The sequence below is a fragment of the Phasianus colchicus genome, chromosome 2 (genome assembly GCF_987193195.1).
Source record: "Phasianus colchicus chromosome 2, bPhaCol1.hap1.1, whole genome shotgun sequence".
Taxonomy (NCBI): Eukaryota; Metazoa; Chordata; class Aves; order Galliformes; family Phasianidae; genus Phasianus; species Phasianus colchicus.
Genome location: NC_143437.1, coordinates 107598621 through 107616428, shown reverse-complemented (window position 1 = coordinate 107616428; position 17808 = coordinate 107598621). Strand labels below are relative to the sequence as shown.

Below are 17808 nucleotides of genomic sequence, written 5' to 3'. Positions count from 1 at the left end.
CCAAATCAGATCCCAAACCTCACAACCCAGGGTGACACCGAGTGCCTCTTGCAGATGAATCATAGAACCATAGAATCATGAAGGTTGGAAACAACCTTTATGATCATCAGTGCAACTGTCAGCCCAGCACCGCCATGCCCACTGACCACATCCCTCAGATGAAAACCAAGATTGCAGGGAAATGGCTGCTGCCCAACAACATTGCCTCCTCCAGTTCGGTTCCCAACCAGCCACAGACATCAGAACCACAGGTGCTCATTTATGTTGAGCTTTCTCTACGCTCTTCCATAAGCCCTTCTGTCTTTCCAAGGAGTTTGCCTCATTATAAGGGCAGGTAGAAGGATGCTGTTTGCTCCTTTGAAGGAGCTGGTCAAGGATTTGTTCCAACATATAAAAGGGATAATAGGGAAGGAAAGCAGTGATGGGAATCAAACCTGGTTGGCTAAAGGAAAGATAAGGAAATAGACAGAACATTGCTTCAAGCAGTGTTGCCTGCATGAGGATTTCTGGATTGGGAGTAATGACAGGGAAACAGTCAGGCAAATGCTGAGAGACAGACATGGCAAAGAGAAAATGGAGACAAGGGCAAGGAAGCCCTCTATTCACACTGGTCTGTGGGCTATCAAACAGCAGTTAGATATGGTACACAAGCATAAAACCACAGTCCATGTCCATAGATAAGAAACTTCCATTTGTGCCATTTAATAAAGCTGTACAAATTACACAAGGAGTATTCATCTCTCTCTTTCTTTTCTAATGCATGCTGCAAAGGACTGACCCTCCAACATCCTCCACGTGGTTCTGCAAAATGTTTTTCTTCTTTTTTGAGGGCTTTACTTTTGTCTAGTCTACTGCACAAGAAGTTAGAGAAGCAGCTGTATCTGGAAATAAAAAAGCTGACGTTTCTGCAGCTGGCAATGGGTTCTGAGATAAGGATGAATACAACAACGATCTGGCAAATTTCAGTATTTATTCCTCTTCAGATAAATTGAATTACAGTGATCTCAAGAAGGAAAATGGAAGCCTGTCCAAAGAAAAGGATGCAGACTACCTGGAAATGGGGACTGCCAGGTAACCTGACAGCAACGTTGTGGTCCTCAGTGTCTTGGTTGTGAAGAGGTGGTGTGTCCCTCGTCATCAGGACATTAAAACCCTGCATGGGAAACACTTCTGGCTTAGAGAATCACACTGAGAGAGAGGTGTGGGTCAAGTGGAGATCTTCCCACACAAAACAGAAAGAAAGATGATCAAAAGCTCATGGAAACCTGGCCCGAGAGGAAGTGATAAAGGCACAACTAGTGCCTGTGTGCCATGGGGATAGGAAATAAATGTCCACACATGCAACATGTGAAATCTGAGGTGGATGTAAAGAGGAGGACAATAGGGAGCTCAGAGGGGCAGCAGCAAAGACCCCAGTCCTTTTTCCCCCTGCTTGCTGTGGTTCGTTAGGGTCGAGGTGTGGGCGAGACACAGGATGCGAGCAGATAACACAGCAAACTGAGAATTTCAAAATGAGTTAATTGCTTGTATAAAGCATTCTGTCAGCTTGAATGTGAGCCAATTTATGGTTCGAGCGCTTCTTTTTTTTTTTTTTTTTTTTTTTTTTTTTTCCACATATATTTTGCAATTGGATGTGAACCACGTTGCCACAGGATGTCTTAGAGACAATGAAAATAAAGCTGACAGAGAGATTACAAATCTATTCGTCGTTATCATCGCTGATTATCACAGAAGCAAGTAAATGAGGGACACAATAAAACATGTGCTCAAGAGAGATCTTTACTTCCTCTGGAGATCTAATATCAGCCTCAATTCACTCTCATCACAGTCACTGCATTTCTCAAAACTTCTTTTAATGACTTTTTGTGCCAGCTAAGATTGGAAAGGGCTTCCAGATGGACTCCTAAGAGTGTCTGACAAAGTCTTTTTCCTTTCTAAAATCTATTTTCCCATTCTAGCTAATGCTGTACTGTCACTGCATCCTTCCATGGGTTACCCAAGTGGGATATTAGGAAAAATTCCTTCTCTGAAAGAGTGGTAATGCACTGGAATGGGCTGCCCAGGAAGGAGGTAGAGTCACCATCCTTGGAGGTGTTCAAGAAACGTGTAGATGCAGTACTAAGGGACATGGCTGAGTGAGGAAATACTGCTGGTAGGTGGACGGTTGGACTGGATGATCTTGGAGGTCTTTTCCAACCTTGGTGATTCTATGATTCTGTGATACTTTCATTAAACATCTGTGCTGGTCTTGCAGTTCAAGGCTTGGTCCTCCACAGCACAGTTCTTACATTTTCAGTCCACCCTCTTTGAACTTTTGATCCTAAGTCCCTACCATTCACAAAACTCATTCACAAAGATCCTCAAAGGCATTCCGCTGTTTTCTCCTTCAGATCTGCTCTCCAAAATTTCGTTCTCAGCTTAGTTTGCCTTTCAGCACATATCCTAATGTTTCTTCTTCTCCCAAATGTGAGCCTCCTGTGTGAAGAAACAATTTTTTTCCTTCTCTTTGCTGTAGATCACATACTTCCTTGTCTTCTTCTGCCCAGTCCCATATTGCTTCTTTCATCCCTATCTTGGCATCTCCTGAGGGAACTTACAATCACTACTGTTATTTCTCTTTCTTTTCTGCCCTACTAAATAGTCTTATCTCAGCCTACAAGTTCTACCTTTTTTTTTTTTTTTCTTTCTCGTTCTCTCCCCCAACCCACAGTGGGGTGAGTGAGCAAAAGGCTGAGTGCTGTTTATCTGCTTGCTGGGTTAAACCACAACATCTGCTGGCTTTGCTCACTAAATGACACGCAAGCACGTACCTTGTGTTGGCCAAGAGATACCATCCTTTCCATTGGGCAGTAGGTGCTAATTTGGCTCGGCTCTGCAGTGAATCACTGGGCAATAACAGTAATAGCAACGCTGCTGCTCATCAGGATGAGTCTGTAGGGAGCAATCACAGCCTTTTCCACTTACCCAAACCACATTACAGTTATGCTTTAATCACCTATTAATTATTACAGCAGAGGCTTAAAAATCCCGCATCTCATCAAGCCCTCTGTTTCCCATCCTCCAGAACAGCAATCCAAAACCAACGTGAGCAGTCTACTTCCTTGAAGTCAACTCCTTGATTACCCTGATATTAGATATAAGATATAAGATATTAGATATTAGTCAGGCAACAGATGTGCCAACCACTGACAGCAGCCACAGCTGATGAATAACTGTGATATGGATTGAGCTGTGTTTGAAGAATCTAGGCGTGCCAAGGGAAATGATAATCTCTGCTGCTGAAGAGGTAACCATTAAACAGAGATAGAAGGTTATTTTATTTTTTTACGACAGCTCCTACAGTGATCAAAGAGAGGGAGAAAGGAGTTCAACCCCTTTGGAAGGGACTTCTGGATGTTCCTGAACGAAATGTCCACTCAGAGCAGGAATGAAGTTATATTAAACTGAAATACAGCTTCAGTGTTGAATCAGGGTGCTCGCAGCTTCTCTTCTTTGGGTTCAGAATTTCTCTCAGACAACTCCAGGCCTAAGAAGTAATGCAACCATGGATCTCCCAGAACTCATCTCCTTGTTGTGCAGATCATCCCGTGCTTGCACTTAAGTGAAAGTGTTGCCTTAACTTATAGGGATCTGTGAGAATGTGTACTCAAAAGATGAACCTCTAATTGCATTCTCCAATAAAAATAAAAAATATCTGAAAAAAAAAAATCTGCTTATGGGTAAATAGAAAGAACTCCTCGTTCTGCAAAAGAAGCACAAAGTTAACTGATTGTAACTGGAAAAAAAAAAAAACAAAAAAAAAGTTTTAAATATATCATAGAATACCTCGAGTTGGAAGAAACCCACAGGGATCACTGAGTCCAACCTCCGACCCCACTCAGCACCCCCCAGACCCAAGCCCTATGGCTGGGAGCAATGCCCCAGCTCTCCCTGAGCTCTGGCATCTCAGGGCTTTGCTTACTGCCCTGCAGAGCTGTCCCAAATATTCCCCTTACAAAGGCAAACAGCATCCCTGTACCTTTCCCATCTCGCCTGACCTTGCTTCCAACAGCCACACTCTTTATTTTTCCACCTAAGCTCTGGAAGATCCTTGTTCATCCAAACCAGCCAATTTAAAGATCTATCTTCTCTGCTTTAATTTACAGCATAATACATTAAGACATCAGAGCTCCGCCTACGACTCACACTTTGACTTTGAGGGGAGAAAGTGCTGAACACCAACATAACCAGATTTGAGTGCCTGAGGGATCTCAGCTGGGTAAAGTGCTTCAGTAACAACTTAATCATGAGAAAACTTCCACCAGAGCCCAGCAAAGGACTAGCTCTGATTTCAGAAGGTTCGAGGTAGTCTTTCAGTAAGCTTTTTGAGCATCCTTGTTCTCAGCTCTCCAAGAAACTGGGGTGTCTGCTGAACACGGCACTAATTGTTTCCTGTGCAATTTAGTACTGACAGGAAGTCTCTGCAATAACACAGCGCCCTCTGTGGCAAATACCTGGAATAATACACAAGTAGGTTATAAAAACCACTGTTGCATGATTGTAAAAACAACAGATCAAACAAAAAAAATATACATATATTTTGGAAAAAAAAATATACATATGTATATATATATACAGTCCCTTTGCGTACAGAAATGAAGCTGGTAGTTAAAAGAGAGCTGAGCATCAGAATTAAGCATATCCCATGAAGTTCTAATGTCATGGGGAAAAAAAAAAAAACGCATTCAATTTTTCTCTTCCATGCAGATCAGGAAGAAATGGAAAGTTATTTAAGCTTGTAAAAATCTTAGGGTCAGAAATACGGGAGTTTCATTTGTATAATTTGTATAATTCAGACCTGATGTAAGCATTTCAAGATGCACATTTTTTTCCTGAGACCCTCTCATCTTGTCTACGAAAACTGTAGATGAGTGTGGTCATGGCTCAAGCAAACCATGGAAAGTTTTGGGTTTTTTTTTTCACCCTTTCCGTGTTGCATTACATTAGCAGTATTTGAATGCCTGCCTGTTCACCTCTCACGTGGTGAGGTAACCCAAACCACTGACACATTTAGAGTAGACGAGCCTGGATTCAGGGTCAGGCTGGTTTAACCTGACCTTCCGCTTCCTTAAAGGCTTTTGAAATCATTCTTGGTTCTAAAATTGAAAATTTAACTGACCCACTTTGAATGGATATTTCAGTAAATGGCATTAGAGAAAATCCCTTCTGAGGGAACCTTTTCTGTTAACCTGTGCGTCTCTAACTCTAAGAGGGAAACTGAACTGTACGTGTAAATTTTCAAGCGTCAGCATCTTCTAAACAAGCTGATATAGGTCATGGCTATTGCAGAAACTGCAAGCTAGATTCTGCCTTTGTTGACATCCTCCCTTGGATGGCACGAGGTGAGCAAAATTTGGACGTGGGATTAAATATTAGGAACACTTTTTATGTAACGTTTTCATCTGCAGACATCACCAAAATTAGACCTGAGAAGAGGTCAGACCAGCACATCTTCTACACTTTAGGGTACACATACAACAGGTTATAACCTACTGTTAGAGTGAAGTGACCAGAAGTCATTTCCTAAGAGGGAAATGCTAAAGAGAAGAATAGATACAACACTCCTCCCCTCGTTTCTAAAAAATAAGCACTTTCTTTAAAAATCCAAGCATCAGCATTCTTGTGTGCGTCCATCACTAACTCTCCAACTCTCTCCAACTCCAACTAACTCTCAGCTTCTAAATAACCTCATCAGAGAACACAGCGGTAGCTGACTTCTAATATCTCATACTTCATTAGGATCAGCATCATTACTTGGGAAACTGCAGTCTGAGAGGTTTGAGATATCTGTGTGCCAGGGTTTGCAGTGTGCTGGGTGGAACATTCTTCTTTGGGAGGCGTTGAGTTGTCCAGGATAGAATCATAGAATCATAGAATCTCTCCGGTTGGAAAAGACCTTGAAGATCATCAAGTCCAACCACAACCTAACCATGCTACCCTTACTCTAACAACCCTCTGCTAAATCATGTCCCTGAGCATAGTATTAGCTATGTCATGATGTATTTGCTAGGGAGAACAAGGAGGAAGACTGTAGGCTAGTGGTTGGGGCATTTGCTTGGAAAAAACCCTCAAGTTTCTGTTTCCTGCTCCAGTACATGTTTTATCCAGAATGTTCACATCCCTACTTTGCTGCTGAATGGAGCAACTGCAAAGCTCTGAGCTCTTAGCAGAGGACATGTAATGATTCCACAGGAACACCCTGCCCTACTGCCACTCACACATCCCAGAAACCAAAACACTTGCTGAAAGGCTGTTGGTTTAAACCCAGGAAAGCAGATGAGGAGAGTTTCTCTTTCTGCAGGCAAGGTCTCTTTGAAGGTCAAGCCCACTGCTTTTGATGAGCAGTCAAGGCTTCCCCCTCAGAAGAAACAAAAACGGAGGCAGTTGTGATAATAGCATAGTGATGAAGCTCTGGTAGGGAATCTCTCTGGCACCAGAGTACTAGGACTTCCCTTTAGAAATTTCCACGGTATTCAAAGTGAGGACAGCCTTGAAGCATCTCTGAATCTCCAGGCCTGCAGCTCCTTTACAGTATCCTACTGAAAATACTAATTCCTCAACAGGAGAAAGGGATCCTGATCATCACCATGTCCAACAGAGCCTGTCCACTCAAACACATGGATTTAAGGATTGTATGTTTAAATACTTCCATGGTAGGGTATGACACAGCTGCAGTATGCTGGTCTCATGAGGATGGAGGGACAGCAGTGTGGGCTGACGAACCACACGGGGTCACAGCTCACTGTCACCCAAAATTCAGAGCTGTCATACAGGCAGCCTTGGGGCTACATGATGAGAAGCAGTTCAGCTCCCAATATTTTCCAGTGTTGTATGGTATCACCTATCCTCCATGGTGCCCCACGGAGCAGATGCCTGCAGTTCTTTCCACTTCTCCTGCCTATAGGAGAGTCCATTTTTCATCTCACAGCCTTCACAGGGCTTTTTCTTGAATCTCTCTGTCTTCTCCCTAACTTAGGAACTGAAGGTTTAACAACATCCACCACACCTCTTAGAGTTGTGTCTCATGAGATTGGTGGCCCTGCCAGTGACAGAGGCTGGAGCTTGATGATCCTTGAGGTCCCTTCCAACCCAAGCCATTCTATGTTTCTATCATATGATTCTACATATGAAAAATAAGGTGATCCAGACTTAGAAATTTGAGGGAGGAAAAAAAAACTGAAAAACTGGCTGTCCAGCACCTGCCCAATTCCAAATGAAGAGCCATCAGAGTGACCAACAAGTGGATCCAAGCCATCGGTGACAGTGATGTGTCTGAGATACCGACAGCACCCCAAGTTGAGACCACGAAGCACGTTTATTTACATTCGACTAACCAACGACTCCAGTCCCAATTCTAAACCTCACACTTTGCATACATGTGCTGAGGTGTGCATGTCAATTTTTCAGTGGTTTTCTAACATCAGCATGGAGTTTTGTCACTACACAGATAAAGAAAGCAATGACATCACTTACACATCTAAGAAGGGGAGGGACCTGTATCCTGTTTTCCACCTGCGTTAATGGAATATACACACATACTTTTCAATTTAAGACAAGAAACCACTGGTAAGAGTGGGAAAAAACACCTACTCCCCATTAACTAGGACAGCAGGAAAGCCCTTTTAAAAAGACAGCAGCAGATGCACACAGTCACCTTCAGTTCGACAGAGCCCAGCACAAGCATCAGCTGCAGCAAGAAAAGGAAGATGTCTCCAATCCCTTGTTCTCCTTTGGTAAGAACTTGCTTTGTGTTTTATTTTCCCCTAATTTGACAAAGATGTATTCTAATAGATGACTCTCAGGAACCGGGCACCTATTTTTAAAACAGCTGTTTAAACCCTGAATTATTGAAAAGAACTGAAACAAGAGGCTGCTGCCTCTTGGGACACACTGTATGGGTTTGTTAGCACACCATATACTGCAACATAAACTAAGACAAGGAATAAATTGAAAACTCAACCCTAGAGTAATTTCTCTTTGTTGCTATACTCTTCTAATACCTCAAATATTTATTTTTGGATTTATTATTAAGTATAACCAAGATCTTATATATCACCAAATGGCAACTGACTGTACATTGGTGTCAGTAAGAATTAATCCATGCAAAGATGAATGTGATATATGACAGATTTTTCCATAATTTCCCAACCTACAGTATGAGCTTTTACAGTCAGCTAGGATGAGTGTGAATGAATTTCCCAGACTCGCAGAAGTATTATTAGTTGTGTGATGCTATAGCAGCTATACTTTCCCTGTCCTAAATGTCCCATTTCTCTCCAGTTCAGACCATTGCTGTTGGTGTTTCTGGCCGTGCTGTCAGCCAGCATTTCTGCCCATGGGAAGGTGATATGGCCAGGGCTTGAGCCGGAGAGCCTCTTCAAGAAAGCAGATGCTGGATGCCCAACCCAAAAAGATGGAAAATTCCCTCAAACTGTGAGGGTCAACATAAGCATCAGCAACATGAACCAGGATACCAAAGTGACTCTTGATATCAGCAAACGCTCACTGGCTCCATGGGATTACAGGTACTGTGTCTGTCCCCGTGGTCTAGAGATGCACTGGGTTAAGAGTAGTGCAGAGGCTATCCCTGTATCTTTAGTTCAAGTACTTCAATATTGAGAGATTTTGGCAATGTCCAAAGCCACTGTCCATATAATCCTTTTTGTAAGCTAATCGATGAATGAAGGGGGATAGAGCAAAAGTAGGGTATAGGCTGATATAGAAGAAAAAAAGTAAATTATCCTCGCAATTTAATGAATGCACATACTGGGACAAGATTTATCTTCAAATGCATTTGCCACTTAAGAGGTCTGACACTGCACTGAAGCCAGTGGTGCTTTGCTAACACCAGCACCAGCCCTAGGGGCGTTTGTTGTGGGGAAGAGCTGGAGCTCTTTGGGTCCAAGCCCATTGCAGTCAAAAACATGCAGTACTTACTGACACTTCACTTGTGCTGTCCCTCCATGCCTATTTACAGGATCGACGAGGACCACAACCGCTTCCCCCGCTTGGTTGCTGATGCCCAGTGCCGCCATTCCAGGTGCGTCAACTCAGCCGGGCAGCTGGACCACAGCGTCAACTCCGTGCCCATCAAACAGGAGATCCTCGTCCTGCGCCGCGAGCCGAGGGGCTGCCAGCACTCGTACCGCCTGGAGAAGAAAATGATCACCGTGGGCTGCACGTGTGTCACCCCACTGATCCAGCACCAGGCCTAAAGGGAGCCCACAGCACCAAGAGCGGGGAGCTGCAGGAGAACTGCCTTTGCCCAACGGCGACGAAAATCCGCGGGGCTGAACCGTAATGATTAGCAGTGATCTCGGTTTTGTGCTTGTTTTGTTTTTAAATCCTTTTCCCCTTTAAAACTCTGGATTCAGAATACAGCCCCTTCCGCGTGCTCTGTGAGAAGAGTGATGGGAACGTGGGAACGCTTCACACGTCTTTACTCGACACTGGAAAAGCCTATTTATTTAATTCTATTTATGCTGGTAAACAACTTTGTAATTATCTATGTTTATTTATCTCTAAGCAATAAAAAAAAATCAAACAGCAGATCCACTCTTTGGTGTCCTCTCTTTCTGAAGAAACTTCTCATACGGCAAGAAATCATTCTATTGTGACCATATAAGGGATTCGTGCAATATGAAAACTGAAATTCTGTTGATAAAACCTAACTCTGTTGCAGCAGAACATGAAGAACACAGGACAATTAGCACTCGTATCATTAGCATTGCTTTACCAATAGAGAAAGAAAGGCACCTGGGGGGGAAATAATTTACTGAACAACACTTCAGCAAAAATAAAACCATGGGTGACTGCCCAGTTCGCACTTCATTATCCGATTGAAAAGGAGTTGACAAGGAAATGTTCAACTCAACACTCTAAATGCTTCCTTGGCAGAAAAGAAACCTACTCCCCCAAAATGGAGTGCGTATTTTATACCATGAAGCTTAACTTTGGTTATTCCTGCGTAGGTAGGGAACGGAGCGTGAGTGAGTCAGATGGATCAGTGAAGTAATCAAACGCTGCTCAGAGAAAATGCACACTGCTAACCGCAGCTGTAATTTCCTCCACGCTCGTGTCCTCCCAGTGCTTTTTTCTGCCTGCACTCCGCCCTCCAGATATAGAGCACACTGACACAGCACTTCTACTTCTACGGCTGCGAAGATGCTCGCGCCGGTGGGAATCTCACACCGCAGGAACGTACATTGGAAGGAGCTTGGTGAAAATGTTCCGCCTTTTAATGGAAGGGTGGTTTGCTTGGACGTGGCTCTTTGCTTTGCTGCCGTACGGGGGGAGATGTGACCTTGCTGGGCACCAGCAAGCGCAACAGGAAGTGCAGAACTTCAAAACCTGCTCAGGAATGCGGATCATAGAAGCGTGGAATCATAGAATGACGCCATGTGCACGGTCGCCAACCACCAGACCAGGCTGCCCAGAGCCACATCCAACAGATCCCAAAGGAGGCGGGGTCCTCTTGGGTGAAAGCATCTTCTCTGTATCCAGCTGTGCTAATTGGAGATGTTATCAGCCCAGCTTTTGCTGGAAGTTATTCCTTTCAATGAGCTCAAGCCCTCACTCATCAGCTCTTGGCAAAAATCAGGTGCATCAACTTATACAAACTAATCTGACAGTGCAGCCAGAGATTTCATACCATTGTTTTACCTAGCAGATATTCACTGGGCCCGTGAAACATTAGTTAACCATAAGTCACACAGAATGGCTTGGATTGGTTGGAAAGGACCAACCCACCAAGTTCCAGCCCCCAACCACATGCAGGGCCACCAACCTCCACATTTAATACCAACCCAGGCTGCCCAGGGCCCCATCCAACCTGGCCTTGAACACCTCCAGGGATGGACGGGGCATCCACAGCCTCTCTGGGCAGCTGCTCCAGCACCTCACCACTCTCTTTGTACAGAACTTCCACCTGACATCCAACCTAAATCTTCCCTCTTCCAACTTAAAACCATTTCCCCTTGTCCTGCTACCATCCACCCTTTCAAAGTCATCATATTATATGCAGCAGAAACAGTGAAGTTTTGTTCACAGCTTTTATTGCCGTCAAACACAACCTGATACAACATTGCCCATCTGAAGGTACTTAGCAGTATGCAAGATCCTAACTTGCTTGTTTCCTACCTCATCTCCATCAGTTCCTCCTTACAGTCTGCTGCAGGTCCTGAACTTCACCCAGCTGGCTGTACCAGGAATATCAAGCACAAGAGCAGACTGCAAAAAAAATAACAAGCAAACCGCAAGGAACATGACAGTGTCCTGTCCTTCAAAGCCAAGCTTCTTTGCCAGGACCCCAGTGTTTTTATGCTGCTCTCAGGGAGGTGAAAAACTCTGAGATTTTCATCAAGTTAAATTTCAATCCAGGAAGACTGAAATAAATCTGAGTGCTGTGTCTGTTAAATAACTGCTCGATGTCCTACCACTTGCTATGGGGAGGAGCTTTGGCTCATTGTCTGTCACAGCCAAAATGAAGGACCTTTTATCATCTGGTAGAGGCAAGAAGATTAGCTAGGGTTGGCACATGACTAATGCAGATTTATTAGCAATTCTGAGAGAGCGACAACGTGGAAAAAGTCAGAACCAGGTCAGACAGATGAAGTACCAAAATGAGTACAACTTTCTGCTGCAAAGATGCTCCAGTCCCTCTTCCAGTGGTGTCATTATCCCCTGTCATTATCCCATTTATCAACCCAATGAAATCCATTCCTTAAGGCACAACCACCTTAATTTACTTGACCTGTATCAAATTCTGTACCGTGCATGGATGTTGCAAGTGCTTCTGCAGAATAGAATCATGGAACCGTAAGGTTGGAAAAGACCTCTAAGATCATCTAGTCCAGCTGTCCATCTATCACTAATATTGCTCAATTAGAAGCAGTTAATATTATGGCTATAATCATAGAATCCTTCGAGTTGGAAGGGACATTTAAAGGCCGTCTAGTCCAACTGCCCTGCAATGAACAGGACACCACAGCTAGGATGTGTTGCCAGGGCCTGATCCAGCTTTGCCTTGAAAGTCTCCATTGATGGGGCATCAACCACATCTCTGGGCATCCTTTTTCAGTGCCTCACCACCCTCACTGTAAAGGATTTTTTCCTTATATCTAACCTAAATCTGTCTTCTTTGAACTTGAAACCATTTCCCCTCATCCTATCACCACAGGCCCTGCTGAGGAGTCTGTCCCCTTCTTTCCTGCAGCTCCCCTTTAGATGCTGAAAGGCTGCTATCAGGTGCCCTCAGAGCCTTCTCTTCTCCAGGCTGCACGGCCCCAGCTCTCTCAGCCTGTCCTTGTAAGGGATGTGTTCCATCCCTTGGGGTCATTACTTGGATTCATTTGGGTGGAAGACTGTTTGCAATCCTATTGTGAGTTCCCTTAGAAATTTCTGGCATCATCACCTAAGGCATCTTTCTCTGTATTACTAAATCCACTGGGTAAGGTGAAGAGCAATTCCAAACAAAGGCATCTTGTCACAAGGTCATCTCATCAATCCCTTAGTTTCTCTGTGCACATCAGGGGGAAATCTTTCTCTAGAAGGGCAGTGAGGCCCTGATACTGCTGCCCAGAGAGCTGTGGGTGCCCCATCCCTGGAGGTGTTCAAGACCAGGCTGGATGGGGCCTTCCACAGCCTGGTTCAGTGAGTGCCAACCCTGCCCATGGCAGGGGGTTGGAACTAGATGATCACTGAGGTCCCTTCCAACCCAGACTATTCTATAACTCGTGTGATTGAGTGAGCTGTGTGGCAAATGATCAGATATCCATGCTCATCAGTGCATCGTTATCAAATCAAGACACAAAGATGCCAGATGCCCGTGAAAGATGAAAGATTCAACGCTCTGGCAAACCTTACTATGAGAAGGGGGCCAAGATAAGTGAGTATAGCGTGGATTTCAGAAGCCTGAAAGAAAAGGAAAACTGAAAAAATAATAGCAGCAACTCAGAGAGAAGATAAACCACCTCTGCTCGTTTACTGGAAAGAGAAATCTTGACCTTGATACAAACAAATTGTGCTTAGTAAGGATGGAAATAAAACGGAAACATAACTCTTTGTACGTGATAGTAAAATCATCAGAACTCACTTCTGGAAAGCTACGTCCAGACACAGCTGAGTAGAACCTGCTTGGTGCATGGCCCCAAAGAGCATCGAGTGTATTATTAATATTATGAAGTTACAAAAAAGAAAAGAAGAAAGGCTAGGCTAGATTTCTTGCTAGGAAAATTAAGAAAGGGGCAAAAAAATAATCACAAAAAGCAGAAATGGAACGGTGCTGTAGAAGATATCATCTTGGCCCACTCACCCAAAGTCTTCTAAAGCATACGTTTAAAAATAATATCAGAGAGGAAAAATGTAAGAGGAAGAAGGTTAAGGGACGAGGAGGGGAGATTGAAGTCTCACATTTTATCCTGTGTTGGTGACATGGAGCAATTTCTGTTCTGGATCACTCAGGTCACCTTGCAGTATGGCCAGGACCCACAGCTGGTGTGGAAAGTCACCTCCTCATCTCTATTCACTGTGTTGGCACCAAGCTCTAGATGCCCAAAGGACTGATCAGCAAAGCGTTCATCCCCTCAGAACTTTGCCTGTTAGCTCTAACTCCCAGCAAGACATGACTGTTCCTGGATTTTCAAGTTATTGCTCCTCTGGTTCACTAAGCACACAGCTTGCACAGCTCCCCGTTTGTCCCCTGAACCCTTAAGGCTGCAACATCTGTATTTTTTATGTACTTAATTTTGGTTGACTTTTAAAAGTAGTTTTGAGCAACAGGTAAACTTGGAGGTTTTCAAAAGGGCTGCAAGACCAAGAACCTCTGTCTGCTGTTAATGGCCCAGAGAAGCCTGGGTCACACCAGCAGCAAAATACCTCGCAGCACAGATTTGGGAAGAGGCTTTTGCCTGGGCTTACATCCCTGCTGTGCCTCCACATCTCTGCGAATACAGGGTTCTTTATGCTTCCTTCACCATCTCATGAAAGCTGCTCCCCAGATCGAGCTCTCAGCTGGGCAGAGCCAAGGGCAAGCAAAGGATAGCAAAAGGGCAAGCAAAAGATAGGGAGAGGTGAGCAGAAGAGCAGAAAGGAAAAGCTCAGACACCAACCTGTTAGCATGGGTTGCTTAGCCCAGCGAGATATGAGGAGACACTGAGGAGCTGCTCATCCTCCTGCCACAACAACCACATCCCTAAAGGCTGCCCTAAGCTTTATTTCAGAGCCAGATCTGCAGCTGTGCTGGGAGCAGAGACGATGACTGACCCAGCACTGAGATGGGTGCACCGACTAAAGGAGTGCATTGCTGCCAGGAGAGAAAAATAGGTAGAGCCTTTAGCAAAATCTGGTCCTCAGCTTCAAAGTGTTTCTACTCTTGGGGGTGATATGACTGTGCTGCTTACAGGAAGCGTGATCTCGTTTGCCATGTTCTTAGATTGCTGGGAATCAGAGCCAACCGACCTCACCTTAAAAGCCAGCAGCTGCAAAACAACTCTCTAAGAACGATGCCATCAGAAGGAAATAAGCTTTGCTGATGGATTGATTTAGAAACAATCCCCACAAACAAGTGCATGCCTTACTGAGAGATGTGTGGTTTGTAGTTAATGACAGCTGGAGCCAAAGCCTCATGACCTAAACCAACCAACCCTCATGACCTAAACCTCCAACCCTGGCCTTTTTGTGATTCTGTGACCGATGCGTGAGGTCCATAATTAACTTCCTTAATTCTTTAGTTAATTGCTTTTGAATTTCCTTAATTAGCTGCTTCGCCACTCCTCCTGCTAGAACAAATCTTAGGGTAGAGTGGTTGGCACAGGAGAGTTCACCCATTCAGCTGCCACGAACCCAATGCCAACACAATTACGAGTAGAGAAAGAGCATCAGGCTCGTTTTCTCTCCACAAAAGAAACGAGGACAATCCCACAGGTTAGGCCTATTGAGAGGGAGAGAAATAGGTCACCAGCAAGAGCTGGGTGTCAGATTGTGATTTCCTGGTCAGCGGTTACTGGAAGAGCAGTGCTGGAGTTGAGCAAGTGCATACAGAGAACGCCTCTGTGGGATGCTCTGCACCACATGAAGGGCTTGGTGGTCATAATGAAACAGCTGCTGCCACAAATGAGTACAAGTGCTTGTAATTGAATGAGATGGTTTCTCCATCATGCTGCCCATGGATTGTTTAACTGGCTTAAGTAGGTTCCCAGGGAGTGTATGCTGCTTGAAAGTCAAGCGTGAAAGGATATGGTTGGACCTAATCATGACACGAGCTGCTCAGGGGAAGAAAAAAAATGCTTAACAGCAAAGAGCCCTGGAGGTGTTTCTTGCTTATCCTCTTAATATGGAGGGTTCCCCACCCACAGCTTCAAGGCCAGGTTGGATAACGAGCAGTGAGATGAATCCATCTCTGCACATTGCCCTGAATTTCTGCTCAGCCACCATCTAGCTGGTGGAGCTGAAGGGAATTCTTAAGGATGATATCTTGTTTGGAAGACGATAGGACAGACTTTCTGAGCTCGTGTGAACCAGGCTAGACCCCAACCCAAATTTCGGCTGCCATTCTGCAAGGCAGTGTTACGTACCGTTCTTCCCACCATCCCATCAGTTCCATTTCCAGCTCCTCCAGCACTGCCTGCGTAACCACACTTCTCTGCTTTCAACCCTTCTCCTCATCCTTTCCTCTGATTAGAATGCAAGTTCTCATTAGCTTTGCTGAAATCTCGCAGTGCCACTGGAATACAAACCCATTCTACCCTGTTTCTGCTTTCGTTTTGAGCTACCACAAAACATTCTTTTAAATAAAACACAAGTTTTATTATGCTGATAAATTATTGAATAAATACAGATAAACATTCGCGAGTTTTTGGATATTTTGACTCATAAATACAGTCATAAATAGAAGATATAAATAGAAATACGAATATTTCCCTTCCTCCCCTCCACCAGTAGGTACCCATGCTGAGCTCTATAGATGAACTACAGCAAGAATCGGTATCTTGGGAGTTAATTTGCCCACATTCAGAAAAGTCCCACTTGATGACTGGGATTTCTCCTAAGAGGTGTTCATAGGAGACAGTTCTTCCTCCCCACGTTGCACCGGCTGCTGATTCCTCCTAGGACTGGTGCTGGATGACTGGAGCAGCACACGTGCAGCCCACAGTGATCAGCTTCTTCTCCAGGCGGTAGGTGGGCTGGCAGCCCCCCTGCTCTCTCCGGAGGACGAGGATCTCCTGTGTGATGGGGACAGAGTTGAGGCTGCGGTCCTCTTGCCCCAGTGAGTTCAAGCAGCCCAGAAGGCGGCACTCAGCATCAGCTATCACCTGGGGGAAGCGGTTGGGGTCCTCATCGAGCCTGGGGAGAGGGACACAAAAGGGTTGGATATGTTTGCTATGTTCTTGTGTCTTGGTTGGATCTTCTTTTTTTTGCCTCCAGAATCACAGAATGGCCAGGGTTGGAAGGGACCTCAAGGATCATGAAGCTCCAACCCCCTGCCACACGCAGGGCCACCAACCTCCACATTTCAGAGCAGCCCAGGCTGCCCAGGACCCCATCCCACCTGGCCTTGAACACCTCCAGGGATGGACGGGGCATCCACAGCCTCTCTGGGCAGCTGTTCCAGCACCTCACCACTCTCATAGCAAACAACTTCCCCCTTACATCCAACCTAAAGCGCCACACCATTTACCCACTGTGACACAAAGCCAAAGAACTTCCAAATCCTTAACATTTCTTTAAATGATTTCCTACAATTGGAAACAATTCTGGGAAGCTAACGCTGCCGTATTGTTTATCAGTAGGTGAATGGAATTGATGAATGGCTGGTTGAAATAATGAACTGACAGCAAATGGACCATTCGTGTTTGCTTGTTTTAATTCCAGCATTCAAAAATTTGTTTCAGTTAGGAAAATGTAAAACTACAATGCACCGACATTCTTCTTTCTCCAAAGGTACTATTGACTGACATGTTGGTTAGAAATCATTCAGCGACATCCCTTTGCACTGCAGTTTATTCACCCAACACCAAAATGAACGTGTGCGTCAAGAGGAGCTTTCAATATTCACAAGACTCCGGGCATATGCTGAGAATGAGGCATTTTTTCAGCCCAAAAGACAAGTGTGCATCACGGCCATTATGTTTCAAATAACACCTATAGAGTTACATAGAGTTACCTGTAATTCCAAGGAGCGAGAGACCGGTTCCTGATGTCATGGATCATCCTAAAGGCAGGATCAGAGCTGCCGATGCGAATGTCAACTTTCACCATCGTGGGGAAGGTGGGATCCTTTTGGTTCAGGCAGTCTTCACTAAGCTTCCCAGAGCCACCAACTCTCCTGGGTCGAGGATGAACGACCTTCCCGTGGGGCGAGCTCCTTACAGCGAGTGCTAAAACCAGCACCAAAAGCAGAGACCTGAACTGGGAGAGGGAAAGGTGTCATTGTCTCTGTTCAGCCACGAGAGAGCACAAGGAACCGTGGCTGGACCATCCATCGATGGAGCAAGGAACTAGCATCCTGCATTCCTTCGTTGCTGGGAATCAGCACTGGGCAGCAGATCTTCACGCTTGTGTTTGGGTGAGGTGCATCAGCAGGAAAAAGCAGAGTAAGATTTGAACAGTGCTCAGCATAACGGATGCTAAATTCTGATTTCAAATTCTGATTCACAGTTGGCACTGCACCAAGTAGGGCATCTCTCCTGCAAAGCATCCTCCTCCTTCAGTGTCAAACGTCTCTACAAGGTGGGCTAAGAACTAAACCAACCTAAGCTGACCTACCTATGT

General features: G+C 44.8%; 2 protein-coding genes across 2 annotated transcripts; one reads left to right on the top strand and one right to left on the bottom strand.

Annotated features, from left to right (window-relative positions):
- Window positions 1–7745: 7745 nt before the first annotated feature.
- Window positions 7746–9254, top strand: LOC116236323 (interleukin-17A-like). The gene is made up of 3 exons (XM_031604919.1): window positions 7746–7772; window positions 8320–8564; window positions 9017–9254. Exons 1-3 carry the CDS (start codon window positions 7746–7748, stop codon window positions 9252–9254), a joined length of 510 nt encoding a protein of 169 aa, XP_031460779.1.
- A 6613-nt stretch (window positions 9255–15867) lies between these two features.
- Window positions 15868–17389, bottom strand: LOC116236316 (interleukin-17F-like). The gene is made up of 2 exons (XM_031604910.2): window positions 17201–17389; window positions 15868–16380 (listed from the first exon to the last, which is right to left on the bottom strand). The coding sequence occupies exons 1-2, from the start codon at window positions 17293–17295 to the stop codon at window positions 16143–16145; spliced, it is 333 nt and encodes a 110-aa protein (XP_031460770.2). The 5' UTR covers window positions 17296–17389; the 3' UTR covers window positions 15868–16142.
- Between the last annotated feature and the right edge of the window lie 419 nt (window positions 17390–17808).

Bases quoted from the DNA above. Each gene is read 5' to 3' on its own strand.
- LOC116236316 (XM_031604910.2), bottom strand. From the start codon at position 17,295: ATGGTGAAAGTTGACATTCGCATCGGCAGCTCTGATCCTGCCTTTAGG. The intron at 16,381-17,200 runs GTAACTCTATGT...CCCTCTCCCCAG, and splicing joins CTCGCTCCTTGGAATTACAG to GCTCGATGAGGACCCCAACC.
- LOC116236323 (XM_031604919.1), top strand. From the start codon at position 7,746: ATGTCTCCAATCCCTTGTTCTCCTTTG. The intron at 7,773-8,319 runs GTAAGAACTTGC...ATTTCTCTCCAG, and splicing joins CAATCCCTTGTTCTCCTTTG to TTCAGACCATTGCTGTTGGT. The intron at 8,565-9,016 runs GTACTGTGTCTG...GCCTATTTACAG, and splicing joins CTGGCTCCATGGGATTACAG to GATCGACGAGGACCACAACC.